Source organism: Aquarana catesbeiana, linkage group LG02 (assembly GCF_042186555.1).
Source record: "Aquarana catesbeiana isolate 2022-GZ linkage group LG02, ASM4218655v1, whole genome shotgun sequence".
Classification (NCBI taxonomy): Eukaryota; Metazoa; Chordata; class Amphibia; order Anura; family Ranidae; genus Aquarana; species Aquarana catesbeiana.
In genome coordinates, this window is record NC_133325.1 from 202,996,184 (window position 1) to 203,014,161 (window position 17,978).

The following is a 17,978-nucleotide window of genomic DNA, read 5'->3' on the forward strand; positions in this document are numbered from 1 at the left end:
CACAGCTCTCTCTGCAATGATGGCACACTCAGTGTGTCCTGAATGCAGAGCTTACTGCACAAGTGCCAATGAAGTCATGATCTGGAGCTGCTGTTCATATGTACCAGACGGTGCACATTTAGGCTGTTGTCAAGGGAACTACAGGAAAGACTTATTATATGCTTACCTTTAAGACAAAGTTAAACTACCACTTTGAATTGAACCTGTGGCTAAAAGGAAAACAAGAAAGCTAATTGCAGAAGCAGTTAACTTTTAGTGTGTGTAGTCAAAATATACCTGATGTTGTTATAGAATCTCCCACCCTAGCACTGTCCAGTGCCTCACAACCTCATTGTTAAAATACTGAGTTTAATAGGTGGCAGTTTTTTAAATAAGCTTGTTTGGCTGGGTTTCTTCTATGGATCACAGGAGTGCAATTCGTTTTGCACTCCTGTGACCCCTTTTCAGCAAAGAGCAGACTGAAGTCTGATCTTTGCTGACGTCACAGAAATCAGTCTAGGCACTGCGTCATCCCGACAATGGGAGTCTGGATCTGCCAGGTGCCTGCAAGCTGCTGAGAGCCTGAAACAGCCGCTCCCCGCCCCTCCACAGCTCAGCGCTCCAGTGAGTGAGGAGGGAGCAGAGCGGAGAGCTGCTGATTGACAGTCAGCAGCTCTCTGCTCAGGGATCTGTAAGAACCGAGCCATCAGCGGTGTTCGATCGCTCGGTTCTCATTGTAGAGGCGCCAAGGGACAGATGTAGCATCAGACAGATGCTGCATCCACCTAGGTAAGTATGATTATGGAAAAAAACCCTAAACCCATACTTCTCTTTTACGATTAGGAACACTCCCACAAGCCAAAGTCTGGGCCTGTTGGGAGAAGACATTGGACAGTGTATTGTGTGGCAGGACACTGTAGAACACATTGTAGAATCTAGCTACAGTGCCTTGAAAAAGTATTCATACCCCTTAACATTTTCCACATTTTGTCATGTTGCAACCAAAAACTTAAATGTATTTTATTAGGATTTCATGTGAAAGACCAACACAAAGTGGCACATAATTGTGAAGTGGAAGGAAAATGATAAATGATTTTCAATTTATATTTTTTTACAAATAAATATCTGAAACGTGTGGCGTGCATTTGTTTTTCAGCCCTCTTAACTCTGATACCATAACTAAAATCTAGTGGAACCAATTGCCTTCAGAAGTCCCCTAATTAGTAAATAGAGTCCGCCTGTGTGTAATTTATTCTCAGTATAAATACAGATGTTTTGTGAAGCCCTCAGAGGTTTGTTAGAGAACTTTAGTAAACAAATGTTTTCTTGATTTCATATTGAAAAAACTGCTCTCCTGAACCTTATTCACCCTCCTGTTGTATTAGGCTTCATGTACACTGCTGCTGGTAAACGGACGTTTAGGAGCAGTTGGGCATTTTTTTCAGCTGCCCTTGAACTCTCCTCCATGTTATCTTATCAGTACATGTACACAGGTTCGTTTATAGTAGTTTCTAGGCAGTTGAGTTTGGAAGCATTTTTTGCAATGCAAGAAAATGCATTCAGAACGGATGCTTAGAGGCATTTGAAACGCCTGTAACAGCTTGTAAACGCGGTAACTTGCGTTTAGCCGCATTTCATTTACATGTTTTTTAAATTTTTGACTATATATAAAAAAAAAAAAAAGATTCTAAACGTAAACGCGGCATGTAAACACGGCAAAACAGATGTTTTTAAACTTCGGTTACTATCTGTCAAGTTGAATCATTCAGGGGAGGTTGTAAAACATCCTGTATACATTAAGCCTAAAGTCTCCCCTTTCCCTTCTTTCCTCCAGACTACTGTACATATTAAGCTCCTGAATTCACTCTCAATTTGTTTTATCCCCCAAACCTTTTACCATTTTTGTTACCCGTCTCTGTACTTGTTCTATTTTATCAATATCTTTCTGTAAGTGAGGTCTCCAGAACTGCACACAGTATTCTAAATGAGGACTCACTAAAGATCTATATAGGAGAATCCAAGCTTCCTTCCTCCTGCTGGTGACCCCTCTAGTGATGCATCCTAGAATTCAATTTGCTTTTCCCACTGCCTGGTCACTGTTTGCTCATTTTGCAGTCATCTGAAATAAGTACCCCCAAATTTTTATCATTTGTAGTGCTGGCCAATACTCTACCAACACTGTACCCCCAATGTTGTACACTCTCAGTGGATTTCTTTTTCCCTAGGTGCATTATTTTACATTTAGAAACATGTAGACTAATCACTAATGTACCTAAAAAGGTTTTATCTCCTTTCTTAATAGATTTATCAATTTCCTCCTCTGATGATCACTGTCATTTGAGTGTGATCATCTGACAAAGCATTGTTACCTTAAATCCAGGAACATGCATACCGAAGTTCAGCAGGAATCGGACAAATTTTAAATTGCGTGTTCTTTTTAACAGAAGACGGATTGGCTTCAGCGCTTGGCTGCAGCGCTGTTCAGTGTATTCTGACAGGGGAGGAGTGAAAATACAAAATCACTCCAGGGGGAGATCCCTGCATCAATGTCACTTGTGTGGATATGGGAATATCAGAGTTTTTTTTTTTTTTTCATTCAACCCACTGGTGTGTGTACCCAGCTTTTGCAGTGCAGTCTTCAAAATTTGCCTCTCTCTGTTGCTTTGTATCTCTGACAGAGAGAGCGAGAGCGAAAGTGCCAGATTTGCCCAGCTATAGCATCTGAGAAAAGATAATAGTCCCCAAATACTTTATCATTATGAAAGGGTAATGGAAACACTAGGCAAACATTAAATATACAAGGAATCTGTCTTACATGTCAAATGGTTTGTATTTCTGTCCATCAAATTTTTAATTTCTTTTGTACACCTATGCCACACAGAACAGCTCTGTCTGCCAGAGTAGGAGACCTGATGTTTCTCTACTGCAGTTAAATAACACTTACAGGTTACTGTATAGGCCTTGTCTCTCCAGTCTGTGAGTGGACAGTAAAAGGAAAAACAGCACACTAATGGGCCAATCTTTGTCACTTTGTTTCTTCTAGTAACATGTTCCTTATTAGCACTGCAACACCATTAAATAACTCTTAGAGCTCATCTACACAGGGGTTTTCACATGCCATGGCCTTGACAAAAATGATCCCTCCTGTCACCTTAGATGGACATTACCACTGCAGAATGTGACCCATTCAAACGAATGGGGCCATGCTGCAACTATCCTATAACCGCGTGCAATTCACATGGTGGTGCTGCAGTGGTGTGGCATTTACAGGGTTAAAACAGGCAGTGAGAAGACAAGATATTGTCACACACCTCTGAAAAGCGAACCAACTGCTTGTCTAAACTCAGCCTGAGCCTAGGTTCACATTGGAGCGATTTGTCATGCGATTTGAGAGAACAAATTGCATGACAAGTCGCAGCCTATTGGAGGCAATGGCACTGTTCCAATCAGTGCAACACCAATTTTGCGGCGCTGCACAGATTTGCAAAAGTAGTTTCTGCACTGCTTTTGCTGATTTCAGGTGCGACTTCAATAGACATCTGTGCATGAAGCGACACAGATGTGTATCAAGTAGCACCTGAAATTGTGCTGACCTTGCTACTTTGAAATTACGCTACTTCAAGTGAAGTAGCGCAATTTCAAAGTAGCATCAATGTGAACCAGGGCTTAGTGCTGTTTCTTCCTATTCCAGTATCCCACAGGGCATTTTAGGAGGCTGAAACCAAGCCAAAATAAAGTACTTCCAGTACTTGCAGTAAAAAAATACATTTAATTATTTATTAATACAGAATACATGAACACAGAGCCGCATTGATAGGTGTGTGCAATGTCTGCCTGGATTTCAAATATAAATAAAATAAAGCTTGTTTATAAGTAAATACTGCATTGTTGTTCTTCGTAGACTATCAGGCAGGCACATTCTTTTCTAATCACATTGTATATCAGATATATGAGGTTTTTTACTAAAGTGTCTAAAATAAGAAACGTTAGTTGCAATTAGAAGACATTCTCATGCTCAGTAGTTAATATTCATGAATGGTGCCATCGGTGCTGCCCCAAATTTTGATATTTGAGCAGACTAATTGATTTTCTATATTTTTTAACACAAACAGGATCAGCTTCAGATACTCTATTCGGCTGGATCAAATATTCCTGCAGAAAGGTAATGAAATACAGCTGTACAGAAAGGCACAGCAGAAGCCAATCTGGTGGAAGCAGATGTTCTATTGTGTCAATATAAGTGTATCTTAAAGTGGTTGTAACGCTTCTCTCTCTCTATTTTTTTTTTTTTTTAGTAAAATAACAAACATGTTATGCTTACCTGCTCTGTGCAATGGTTTTGGAATGGAATGGAATTTGGAGGCCAAGTCAACACCTCTAACTCGTTGTGTTCTCCAAACCATTCTTGAACCATTCTTGAAGTGTGGCAGGGCACACTGCTGAAAGAGGTCACTTTTTCAAAGAGGCCACTGCCTTTAGGGAATACCATTTCCATGAAGGGGTGTACTTGGTCAGCAACAATGTTTGGGTAGTTGGTCAAAGTTACATAGCTAGTCTAGTTGAAAAAAGACAGAAGTCCAACTAGTTTAGCCAATAAAAAGGGAAAAAAATCATACAATCTTATATACACAATCCTATACTAACAGTTGATCCAGAGAAAGTTTTTTTTTTTTTTGCCTAACAGCAAAGCTTGATCCAATTTGCTCGAGCGGGGAAAAAATTCCTTCCTGCTCCTCCAAGAGGCAATCGGATATTCCCTGGATCAACGTTACCTATAAATGTTAGTATCCAGTTACATTATGTACATTTAAGAAAGAATCCAGGATTTTTTAAGGCAATCTACTGAGCTGACCAGAACCAGCTCTTGAGGGAGTCTATGCAACATTTTCACAGCTCTTACTGTGAAGAAACCTTTCCATGTTTGGAGATGAAATCTCTTTTCCTCCAGACGTAAAGAGTGCCCCTTGTCCTCTGTGATGACCTTTAAAGTGAATAACTCAAACCAAGTTCACTATATGGACCACTTATGTATTTGTACATGTTGATCATATCCCCCCTTAATCTCCTCATCTGAAGAGAGAATAAATTCAGTTCCTCATAGCTGAGCTTCTCCATGTTTCTTATTAGTTTGATTGTCCTTCTTTGCACCTTCTCCAATTCCCCGATATCCTGTTTGTGAACTGGTGCCCACAACTGAACTGCATATTCCAAATGAGATTTTACTAATGATTTGTATAAAGGTAAAATGATCTCTTTCCCTCCAGAGTTTATACCTCTCATCACAAGAAAGGACTTTGCTCGCTTTGGAATTGCATGCTATTATTAAGTTTACGATCTACCAGAACACCCAGATTCTTCTCCACCATTGATTCCTCCAGTTGTACCCCCTAGTATGCATGATGCATGCATATTCTTAGCCCCCCAAGTGCATAACTTTACATTTATCAACATTAAATCTAATTTGCCACAATTTTGCTCAATTAAACAGAGCATTGAGGTCGGCTTGTAAATTGGAGACATCCTGTAAGGACGTTATTCCACTGCATAGCTTGGTGTCACCTGTAAAGACTGAAATGGTACTTTTAATCCCAGACCCTATGTTATTTATAAAGTTATTGAAAATTAAGGGTCCCAACACTGAACCTTGGGGTACACCACTGATAACCTTACACCATTCAGAGTATGAATCATTAATGAATACTCTCTGAATTCTGTATTTTAGCCAGTTTTCTATTTACAAACTGATTTTTCCAAGCCTGTAGATTTCACCCTACACATGTGTCCTATGGGGAACTGTGTCAAATGCTTTTGCAAAATCCAAGTATACTACATCCACAGCCACCCTTCTGTCCGAGGTTTTACAAGGAGAAATCAGATTTGTCTGACAACTTCTGTTTTTCATGAATCCATGCTGTCTGTTGCTTAAAATATTTTTTCCAGCAAGAACTCACCTAAGTGGTCTTTTATTAAACTCTCCAGTATCTTCCCAACTATAGAAGTTAAGCTAACGGGTCTATATTTATTTGGTAAAGACTTTGATTCCTTTTTAAATATAGGCACCACGTTGGCCTTACGCCAATCCATTGGTACTATTCCAGTCATTAAAGAATCCCTAAAAAATAGAAACAATGGCTTTGAAATGACAGAGCTCAATTCTTTTAGAATCAAGTGTCAAGTATCAAGTAGAATCCACATGAATGACAGGGCCCTAGAATTCCAAGCAGAACTTTGCCCAAAGCATCACACTGCCTCTGCCAGCTTGCCGATTTCACATACTTTATCCTGGTGCCATCTCTTCGCCAAGTAAACCACGCACCCAGCCACCCACATGATGTAAAAGAAATCGTGATTCATCAGACCAGGCCACCTTCTTCCACCAGGCCACCTTCTTCCTGCTCCCTGGTCCAGTTCTGATGCTCACATGCTCATTAGATATTAATGGCTGTGTGTTGAGTTATTTTGAGGGGACAGCAAATTTACACTGTTATACAAGCTGTACACTCATTACTTTACATTGTAGCAAAGTGTAATTTCTTCAGTGTTGTCACATGAAAAGATATAATAAAATGTTTATAAAAATGTAAGAGGTGTACTCACTCTTGTGGGATACTGTAGGTATTTGGCTCCAGTTTAAATTTGCCCTAGTATGATGTTCTACTAAGTGTGTCCAAGATGGAAGTCTCACTCTCTGCCCAACAGAGAAAGCATTTTGAATCCCCAAGGAGAAATGTGATATAGAAATGTTAATGAATAATTCATAAAGAAAGAAGGTTAAAGCTTAGACAGTGTCATGTTAAGTCTGTTGTGTTGGTCTTCATAGTACACCCATGTTTGATTCAAGTTGTATAAACTAAGGCTATTGTGGCATAAAAGTTGTCTGTTTATGTAGCTTTAAAGCGGAGCTCCACCCAAAAGAGGAAGCTCTGCTTGTTTGCTTCCTCCCACCCCCCCTGCCACATTTGACACCTTTTCGGGGGGAGCAGATACCTGTTTTTGACAGGTACCCGGTCCCGGGAAAGTCCCCCTGAAGTTCGGCCCCCCTACTCTTTCCCCTGCCGCCAGGCCATTAACAAAGTGCAGCACGCTTTGCGCATGCGCAGTAGGGAGCCAGCTGTAAAGATGCAAGGCTTCACTGCCAGTTTCACATACAAGGAATGGTGGCGGCAGCACCCTAGAGGTGATTGCGAAATTGGTTGGGGTGCCACCATTGCGGGATCCCTGGACAGGTAAGTGTCCTAATATTAGAAGTCAGCAGCTACAGTATTTGTAGCTGCTGACTTTTAATTTTTTGGTGGGGGGCTGGTGCTCCACTTTAAAGATATATAGGACCTCAGTATGTTGATACTTTTCATTTCTCCAACGTAGTTTTTAGGGTGTTTATTAACAATTTACTTTATTTTAAATAAACCTAGTCTTTAATGGAATACTGGTCTATCGCAAACAGGTTGTATTTTCTGGGAGCATTTTCAGGTTTTATTTTTGATATTTATAAATGCTGAGAAAGCATGAGCATGTATACATAATGTTGTAACAGTACACTGTACACACTGTCATGTAGTTTATTTGTGACCAAAATTGTGCAGATTCTTTAATGGTTAATTTATATTTTACTGGAACCTCTTGGTGTTTATCAGCTCCTATTTATTTCTCTTAAGGATTTCTCAGCTTTTATCATTTGCTACAACTCTCTGCTCTCAAGAATCTGCCAGCCTTGGGCTTCCAGATTTCCCAGCAGACAATTTGACAGCAGCCATTGGCATTTTGGTAAGCCATTTAAACTGGTATTCTTTTAGAATCATCTTTAAATAATTAATCTTGGTCTTACATTTGTACAGAATGAAAATCATTAGGTAGGTCTCTGCACAGACCACAGATTTTATATCCTGGGAGAAAGAATGATGTAATTGTTCTGTTTGCAGTTTGGTGTTTTTATGTGTACCTGTGTTAATGCTGCAAAAACACACAATGTTTCTTCAATGTAAAATGGCATAATATGATAGTGTACTTTTGTATTGCATTCTGTCTGCACCATTTTGTAGTTTTACCTTGGTTATCCCTGTTCTATCTGGAACTGTTTTCTGCTGTTTAGGAAAATGTACTGTGATTATGGCAATCAGATTGTATGGGTTGCCAATATGTTTTGATTTGCTTGCTCAGTTAAAGGTGGGATCATCTGTGGTAATCGTCAGAGGACCCCCCACATAGCCATACAAAAACAACAGGCACAAGGAAAGCATGAAGCAGAGATCTATATTTAATTTAGAGAGTAAACTTCCTTTCAACTATTTTAGGCTTGGTGCCTTGATAAAATGCAGCTTCCATGGATCAGCAGGCAAATCTAGGTGGCTATTCACCTCTTTGGTTTAAGTGCAATGGCACCCCTGAATCCTGAGGCATTCTAGTATAAAAATGCTTCAACCATTTCCACTTGTTAACAGCCTGGCTTTGCTTGCCTCTTCCCACCATTGCCAGATGGATAAAAAAAAAGCTGTATTTCAGAGCTACAAAATGTTGAACTCCTCTGGCTAGAGTGCAGGGACCTCTCCAGGAAGGTTCATATTACTTGGCAGAACAAGGAGATATTCAGCACTCTGGTATGGAAACTTGGTCATAAGTCTAGTGAACACCTTAATCCGGCCATACATGGATTGAAATTTGGCCGATTCAGCAGGGGCTAGACGAATTTCGATCCATGTATGGGCTAGCTGGTTGTACACACGTCAATCTTATCTATCGACATGCGTACAACCAGCCTGTCGGGTTTTTCCTGAACAATCTGTGTCACTAGCTATAGCTGGCAACACTGATCATTGTATTCTACCAGCGGGGAAGGCTCTCTGTCAGCAGAACACAATAGCGCCGCAGGAAGGATTTTCCCATCAACACCAAGTGTGTTGATAGGGGAATCAGCACAATTTTTTCCTTGTCAAAAGAAGTTTATTGAGTATACAATATTATAAAGATACGTAAAGTAAGTTTACAAGGATCTATAAAGTAAGCTCATTGTTTTACAGTAGGGTTTATATAGGTAAATATCATGAAATTTCAAATATTAAACATTGGGTTCACGTAAACCTAAATTAAAGATATATATAATTTCCTTAGTTACTTTTGTAGGTATTTAAATGATTTATACCTACTATACATATTGTTTACAAGTAGAGTGTATATAGGTCAAATAAATTCTGATAATGAGCTTTAATCGTAAGGTGGAGAAAAGGAAAGAGAAAGAAGAAAAAGGGTAGAAAGGTAGAGGTATGGTCCACAAGGTTGTCCCGCTCGTCAGTTTACTATTCTTTGAAGCCTTAGAATGGGTGTCTCTGTAAGTCATTTAATCTGTTACCATGGCAACAGGACAGAGTCATTGAAGTTTGACAGGAACTGTTGTTTTATCCAAGGATGCCAAAGTTTTTCAAATTTTGGAATTTGATTTTGATCGATGGCTACCATCTTAGCATGGGACATTGTATTATTCATTCTGTGAATTGTTTCTGCTAGTACCAATGTAGGAGATTTCCATGCCTTGGCCACTGTTTGTTTTGCAGCCGTTATTAGTTGGATCATAAGTTTGAATTGAGAGAGTGTTAACCATTCCGGTTTTAGATTAAGTAAAGTTAAATATGGATCTGGTTGTATTATTTTTTTAAATATTTTAGATGCAATCACGAAGACTTCCTTCCAGAAGGTTTGGATTACTGGGCACGTCCACCATATGTGTAAATATGTGCCTATTTCTGGGCATCCTCGAAAACAAAGAGCTGAGGTATTAGGTGAATATTTTGCCACTCTAGCGGGTACAAGGTACCAGCGAGTTAGGACTTTATAATTTGTCTCCAGTGCTAAGATGTTGGGTGAAGATGACTTAGATGTGAGCCATATGTTAGACCAGTCCGTGTCTTCTAAAGTTCGTCCCGGGTCCTCCTCCCACCTCTGAACGTAAGAGGGTCTATTAAGATTTGCTACTCCATATAATTGATTATAAAGTGATGAAATTGTACCTTTAGCAAATGGATCTTTTGTACAGATTGATTCAAAAATGGATAATTGGGATAATGGTGTATCCCCCTTTAGGAATGGTGTATAGAAATTTTTGATTTGGAGATATCTAAATATCTCAGAGTTTGGTAGATCATATTTTTCTCTAAGCGATGGGAATGAAAGGAATGATTTCGATGCTATGAAGTCATTTAGTGTCTGAATGCCTGATGTTGTCCAAGCTTTAAAAGAATTTGGGTAGATCCATGCCGGATAAAAGGCCGGATTTCTGATAAAAGAAAGGAGAGGATTGTGTGGAGATTGTAACTGATATTTGGTTTTTAGTTTATCCCAGAGAGATAAGAAGTGTTTAGTTATGGGATTATGAATTTTAAAGCGGTCTTTAGGATCAAGCCATAATAAATTTGATATTAATAGAGGGTCATTTTCTGAAGCCTCTATAAATACCCATAATGGGATTTCCTGTTTTGCATGGTATTTGGACAGACTGGCCAAATGTGCTGCTCTGTAGTAGTTAGTAAAATTAGGGTATCCCAGGCCTCCTTTATTTTTGGGAAGATGTAGTGTGTGTATAGGTATACGTGGTTTAGAAGAGCCCCATATAAACAAAGTTGCTCTTTTTTGTACTATTCTCAAAAAATAGGAAGGAATTGGAATAGGGAGGACTCTGAATAGATAAAGCAATTTGGGTAGAATAGTCATTTTGATTGCATTAATCTTCCCTATCCAGGATAAAGGAAGTTGCGACCATTGTTTTATTAGGTTTGTGATCTGTCTTAATACAGGAGGATAATTGGTTGAGAATAAGTCAGAATGAGATGCTGTTAAATGAATTCCAAGATATGGGATTGATTTTTCTGCCCATGTGAATGGGAGTGCAGCCCTAGCCGGGATCAATTCCATGTTTGTGAGTGAAATATTAAGCACTAGGCATTTCTTAGGATTAATCATAAGGCCGGATAAGGCTGCAAATCCATCAAGAGCTGGTATTAAGTTAGGACCAGAGACCTGTGGTGATGATAGAAAAAGTAATATATCGTCTGCAAATATACATAATTTGTTTGTAATACCTCCTACTTCAATGCCAGTTATAGTTTGGTTTGTTCTGATGTATTGGGCCATGGGTTCGAGTATAAGGGCAAATAATAAGGGAGATAATGGGCAACCCTGTCGGGTACCTCTTTCGATATTAAAGGCTTCAGATTTGTATCCAGCATATTTTATATAGGCTTTGGGTTTATTATATAATGCTTTGATCCATGTTAAAAAGCGGGGTCCAAAACCCCATTTTTGTAATGAATATTGCATATATTGCCAGGATACTGTGTCAAATGCCCTCTTAATATCGAGAGATAGAAAACATAAAGGGATTTTCCGTTTTTTAGCAATATGTGCCAATAACACTGCCCTGCGTATATTATCGCCTGCCTGTCTATTTGGCATGAAGCCTACTTGATCTCTATGTATTAATTTTTCTATAATGCTATTGAGGCGTTTTGCTATTATTTTTGCTAATAATTTAATATCGAGGTTTAACAGAGAGATAGGCCGATAATTCACACAGGAAGTATCATCAGAAAGGGGTTTTGGGATCATACAAACAATTGCCATTAGTGTTTCTTGCTGAAAAGTATGTCCATCTAGAAGTTTGTTAAAAGTTTCAGTGAGAATGGGAGAGAGTATTTCTGAGAATGTTTTATAGTATGACTCGGTTGAAATGATGATAGGCAACTCCTATCCTCATATTGATTAGTGGTTCCAAATTAATAATAACTACTGCAGTAGGGAACAGACACAAAAGATACGCTCAGCATCTTTCCAAATTACTGTTCTGCTTTATTATGACGCAATTGAAGGTTTTTATGCACATGATTACGTGGGTATCACATTAATATTACAATTGTACGTTCATGGTAACAAGGGGCGTTACATAGGCAGGCTTATTCTAATCAGGACTCAAAAGAATGTAAACATTTACTGAAAACATTATTAGTGCCGTGTGCACAGTGAGGGCAGTGTGCAATACATACAAAATACAATACAATTATATACAGAACTTACAAATTTCCATTACAGTCTCCCCTCTTTTGATCAATATTTTGATCACTAACCATACCTGCTATCACCTTTAACCTGGAACCTCCACACGCTTAGGTAGAGGTAGTCCTGGCCAAAGAGGCAAAAAAACTCCATTGTGGAGAAAATAATAGCTGAGCAACTTTTTCATTACAAAATGACTTTTCATTGTGAAAAACAAATGATTGATAAGACATATTTACAGAGTACTGGCTGTACACTCCTGTGGCCAGAATGGCCTTCTAGCTGAATTGTGGACATGCTGACTTATCAGCATATGTAAACACAGACAATTCTACATGAAATGGAAGACGCACAAAAGACAAATATGACTTCAACTTGGCTGAACTACTTTTCAAATATATATATATATATATATATATCCCTTACAATTAAAGTAATTGAATAAAAAAGTACCCTAGACTGTGATCACAAGAGGGAAACAAATCAAACACAGAGATTTCTTTAATTAAGTCATTTTTGCAGTGTCTGGTGTGGATCCAGGTGACTTTTTCTTCACGTTTTGCAAAAACTGTACATGAAATAGATGCTGTATTGAGTCTCCAAACTTTTCCTTATATATAAATGTCTCTTAACAATCCACAAGTCACCTGGCTTTAGTTTTAGATCCTTCCAAACTTTTAGGATCTGGAATTGGGGAGAAAACACATAAATTAGTTTGTCAAAAACCTTAAAAGATCAGCAACTTTCTCTGTGAGATCCGAAAGGAGGACTTCAGCTGCTGAGACAAAATATAAGCAAGTGTGTAACACACTCCCAAACCAAATCCCATAGGGAGAGAGTCCAACATCCCCCTTAGGGGCTTCATAAAATATAAGAAAACATTCAGGCAAAAGTTTTCTAGTTTCTTACTCTACTTTGTCCGCTACATTGTAGACAGTAGGGGGTGTAAAAATAAAACCTCAAAACTTCTAGTAAGGACTCTCCTATAAAAAATGATTTCCTCTGTTACTCTCTGTACTCCCTGGCACTCTGTACTTACAAACTACTTCTGATAACACTTTTTACTGTGGCCTTTGCAGTAGCATTTGCCACTGGACATCCAAAAAACATGTCCATACAGACAAAATGTATACTCGTAAGATCCTGACTTGGGCATCTGGATATATCTTTTTGTAATCTCTGGGAGGGATGTTCAGCTTTTGGTAACACCTTTGGTAACAGGTAAAACAAGAAGTGGTGTGTTATAAAAACAACTGTGGTGAACCCTGGCTCTATCCCATGCTCATTTACTAAGGTAGCCATAACTTCTTGTGACTTATGACACGGTCCATGTGTCAAGCTGAAGGGAAAAGAGTGGCTGGCAGACATAAATGATCACCTTTTCCAAAGTCCTGTTTCATAAGAAGTTGCCCCCTGTGGACCACTTGTTCTTCTCGTTCTGGGGTCCTTAAAGTTGAATTATTAATCCCAGCTATACTGGGCCAGAACTAGGGTGGAATCTGTGAGTTGCACAGACCCATCAAGTGTCCGGGGCTGTAAATGCAGCATCCTTAGTCACCTGGTCTGCTTCCATGTGTGAAAGTTAATATGGCTACCTCAGCAAGAACCTGGAAGGCTGAAAACAGCCGATCAAATTAACTTGGCATGCTTGGTTGGTTTACCTGCCGAAGTAAAAACAAACTTCTGGCCCTTCAAATGGAACCAAAAGCTCTCTATATCTCGACTATCTATATAAATATACACTCTTTTTATAGCTCACAGGCTTTGCTAAAACATGGAGCTCTGCTTCTTGAGCTGGGGAAAAAGGATCCAATGACTTTGAATACAGAGTATCCTTCTGTGTGATAAACTGCATACTCAAATCTACAAAAAATTAAATATCTGGGTCTTCAGGGAGTGTGTCCCGCACTGGGCTCACAGCAGCTGATTCCTACACCATCAATTTAACACATGTGTCTTTTCCTTTCTTTTGAATAAATGTACGCATTTTTCATTGTTAGATTTGTACATAAACAAACTCATATTTTAAACCTTTCATTAAACAAACATTTAGTTAGCTGTATATTTGCTGCACAGAATGTCGGACCATTAAAAATTAAATGTCTGACCAAAACAATATCTAACTTTGTCTAATAGCACCTTTGCATAAAAGCTGAAGCTCTGATATATCGGGATGAACCCTTCATTAGTGGGTCCAGCTTGCATAAATATATTACAATGGCTTGTTTTCTATCACACTGTTTGTGTAAGAACTCCAGTTTCATGTTTCAAAAGACAACTTTTTCCTGGCAATATTATAATAAATGATAACAATACCCTGCGGTCATGGAGAGATGCCCATAAATCCAAAATATTCTTCTGCTTATACCACAGTACTTACAAGAAAAAGGGGCACATCATTTCACAATCCACACATTCTGCTTTGGATTTCAAAAATAAAAATAAATAAAAACAAAAGGACCAAGAATCTGTATGATGGACCAGAAAGCATCAAAAACTATAAAACAACTGGCTGCAGGTGGCATCTATCCTAACAGGGTGTGTGGACTTGATGTGATGGGTCTGTTATATTTAAATTTTATCTATTATTACTCTTACATCATGGACCGCACATCAAGTTATTATCAAAAACCTTAAAATTTCATTTTTATAGAAGAACTTCTTATGTATTCCATCCATCTTGGCTTTGTTAAATATTATGGCAGCTGTATTCCAAATAACAACCTCATCTTAATCTTTTTTTTTCTCTCAATAAGGGCTTATTGTATAAATGTAAAATTACAAAATTGCTATCTTAATCTAAACTAATCCCATTTTTACAAATTTCCCCAATAACCTCGACTTCATTTCCAACCAAAGGTTGTCTAAACCAGTTTCAATATATCTATATTATTAATAAAATTGTTAAACTCATATTAGAAATGAATACTCATTACTACTTAATTTTACTTAATTTCCCTTTTTTAAATGCACTGTTTCCACTATCAAAGGATATTCAATTTGTGTAATACACGGTTAAATGTAACCTTCATTTTACCATGTTTGGAAAACAGATTCAAAATAATTGTGATCACATTGTTTACCATTAGATTCGTTAACCCGGCACATTTTGTTATAAATGTTTTGTCTAAAAAACTGGAATTGGCATGATGTCCTTCCAGCTTATCACTAACCTCTCATCCCAGCCACATTTCTTTCAGGAGAGCACAAAGGAGGGGGTCACATCTGCGTACATGACACACACAAGCAATAGAACTAAAGGTCCCAGCATTCGCACACACATACACCAATATCTCTCTAAAATCGCTTACATTTTTCCCATTTGTGCACAACACATGCATATCATTCTCTCACTTTCTTTTAACTCTCATTAATATTTTCCTGTCTAAATTCTACTTTCTTTATTTTGTTCAGATATCTTTTATATCTAGCTTCTATGATCAGACGGGCAGCCAGAGTGCTCATCCCATCTTCTCTCTCTGACAACATATAAAGTATTCTGTTTCTGACTCTAATAGTTATAGTGCCTGACCCCAAATTCATCCCACAACTTAACATGAAAATGTCCCTTTCTGTCTAGTGTTAATGTCACCCTTGATCCATCCTGCTCACATAGATAGCTGTTTCTCTAGCTGTTTACTCTGCATGATTCTTAGTCCCTGTGGACTTTGGTAACCAAGTTACCCAATGTGGATCCCTGTCCACTCTAACCATTAATCTAGGGGCTCAGTATAGGCGGAACCGCACCTTTGGTTCATATATAGCGCTCCTCTTGCGCTGGGCATTTTTGAGGGTCTCTTACCCTTCATTCCCTTACTTAATTCAATGCCCATAATGACTGGCCAGTCTTCTCTCTTCTCTAGGTGTGCCTATACCCTCTTGCCTCTAAACTACTTTATCTAGCAGATGTACTACATATACCTGTGAACAGCACTATTTTTCCCTCTCTTATCTATAGCACTCTGATGGACAATAGACAGGGACAACATAACATATAACCACCAATCAATACAGTTCGATTAAGGGGAGTAAAATAGGTACCCTTTGTCCCGAAAATGCCTTACCGATCAAGGAATTCTGATAACTCAAATGTAAGCTAAAGGCTTACCTCAGCCGGCTGATTATCAGAAATTCCCGGATCGTCTCAAGCTCCTCGTTTCGGATACTCAGGGTCACCTGGAATCCCCTCCTAAGGCAAAGCTCGCCATGCTGACTCGGTTGAAATGATGATAGGCAACTCCTATCCTCATATTGATTAGTGGTTCCAAATTAATAATAACTACTGCAGTAGGGAACAGACACAAAAGATATGCTCAGCATCTTTCCAAATTACTGTTCTGCTTTATTATGACGCAATTGAAGGTTTTTATGCACATGATTACGTGGGTATCACATTAATATTACAATTGTACGTTCATGGTAACAAGGGGCGTTACATAGGCAGGCTTATTCTAATCAGGACTCAAAAGAATGTAAACATTTACTGAAAACATTATTAGTGCTGTGTGCACAGTGAGGGCAGTGTGCAATACATACAAAATACAATACAATTATATACAGAACTTACAAATTTCCATTACAAGTATAAAGCCGAGTAGCCGTCTGGGCCTGGTCTTTTGTTAAGTTTTAGGTCTTTTATGGCGTTAGCAACTTCATCTATAGTTATAGGCTCATCCAAACTGCTTTTTTGATTCTGAGATAACTCAGGTAAGGTTATTTTTGAGAAGAAGGATTCAGCCTCTGTAGGATTAAATTCATTGTTTGTCTTGTATAAAGTTGCGAGATGTGAGTGAAATTTATGGACTATTTTAACTGGATTACAAGCGTAAACATTTTTTGATAATTTCAAACGTATTGGTTTGAAAGATTTGTTAGTTGAATTTAATGCCCGAGCCAAATATGTACCTGGTTTGTTTGTATTCATGTAGAAATTGTGTTTGGAGTGTTTGAGGGATTTATCAACTGACTCAGTGAGAAATAGATCGTATTCCAATCTAGATTTTTCCAGATGAGATTTTGTACTCTGAGATGGATTATCTTGAAATGATATGTAGGCTGCATTAAAATTGAGTTCTAGTTTTTTTTGCTAGATTTTTGCGTTCCCGTTTAAATAGTGCCATTTGTCTTTGTATTGTACCACGCAAGACAGGCTTATGAGCTTCCCACAGTGTTATTGGGGAGATGTCTGTTGTATTATTAATTGATATGTATTCCTTTAAAGCTTGTTCAATGGCCATCTGATATAGTGGGTGTTTGAGCATTATGTCCGGTAAGTACCACGTTGGGTCATGCGCTTTTGGTATGGCTGAGGCTATAGTAGTGTATACTGCATTATGGTCAGACCACGGAATCGGAATTATATCTGATGCAATAATTTCTGGTATCATTCCTATTGTTAGAAAAATATGATCTAGTCTGGTGAAGGTTTGATGAGGGTGCGAGAAATAAGTGAATTTCTTTTTCATTGGGTTACTTTCTCTCCACGAATCTACCAGATTGTATTTGGAAAGAAGTTGAGACAGCACAATTTTTTCATTCAACCAGCTGGTTGAACAAAAGAAATATGTATAATGTACAGTATGGCCAGGCTTAGACATCAAGACCACTGAGATGTGTTTCAAAGAAAAGAAACCCTGTACAAGCCACTACCCAACCATAAAATCTGGTTCTTTGTTGCATATCATGTCAGATGCTTATCAGGCTGTGGAAAATTTGAATGTGTCAAGTTCTATCATCTCTTGACAGCACCCTTACTTTTGTTTATCCCAGAAAGCAATTTCTAGGATAATTTCTAGCACACACTGGTGATATGGGAAAAAGGGAAGGTTTTAACCTACAGTTCTCTAATTAAGATTGCAGGCCAATCAATGAGAAATAGACTAGTTATCAATAACACAATTTAAAGTTTACTTGGCTAGCCAAAGTACTTTTATCTTTGAAATAAAAAACAAATCTTGGCTATA

General features: G+C 38.4%; 1 protein-coding gene across 3 annotated transcripts in view; it reads left to right on the forward strand.

Moving 5' to 3' along the window:
- The window catches only part of VWA8 (von Willebrand factor A domain containing 8), a 686,916-nt gene that overhangs the window by 215,482 nt on the left and 453,456 nt on the right, over positions 1–17,978 (forward strand). For all 3 annotated transcript variants that reach the window (XM_073614208.1, XM_073614207.1, XM_073614209.1), the window contains exons 8-9: positions 4,092–4,141; positions 7,635–7,743. In XM_073614208.1, the coding sequence (XP_073470309.1) occupies positions 4,092–4,141; positions 7,635–7,743 (159 nt within the window). The remainder of the gene's footprint in view (positions 1–4,091; positions 4,142–7,634; positions 7,744–17,978) is intronic.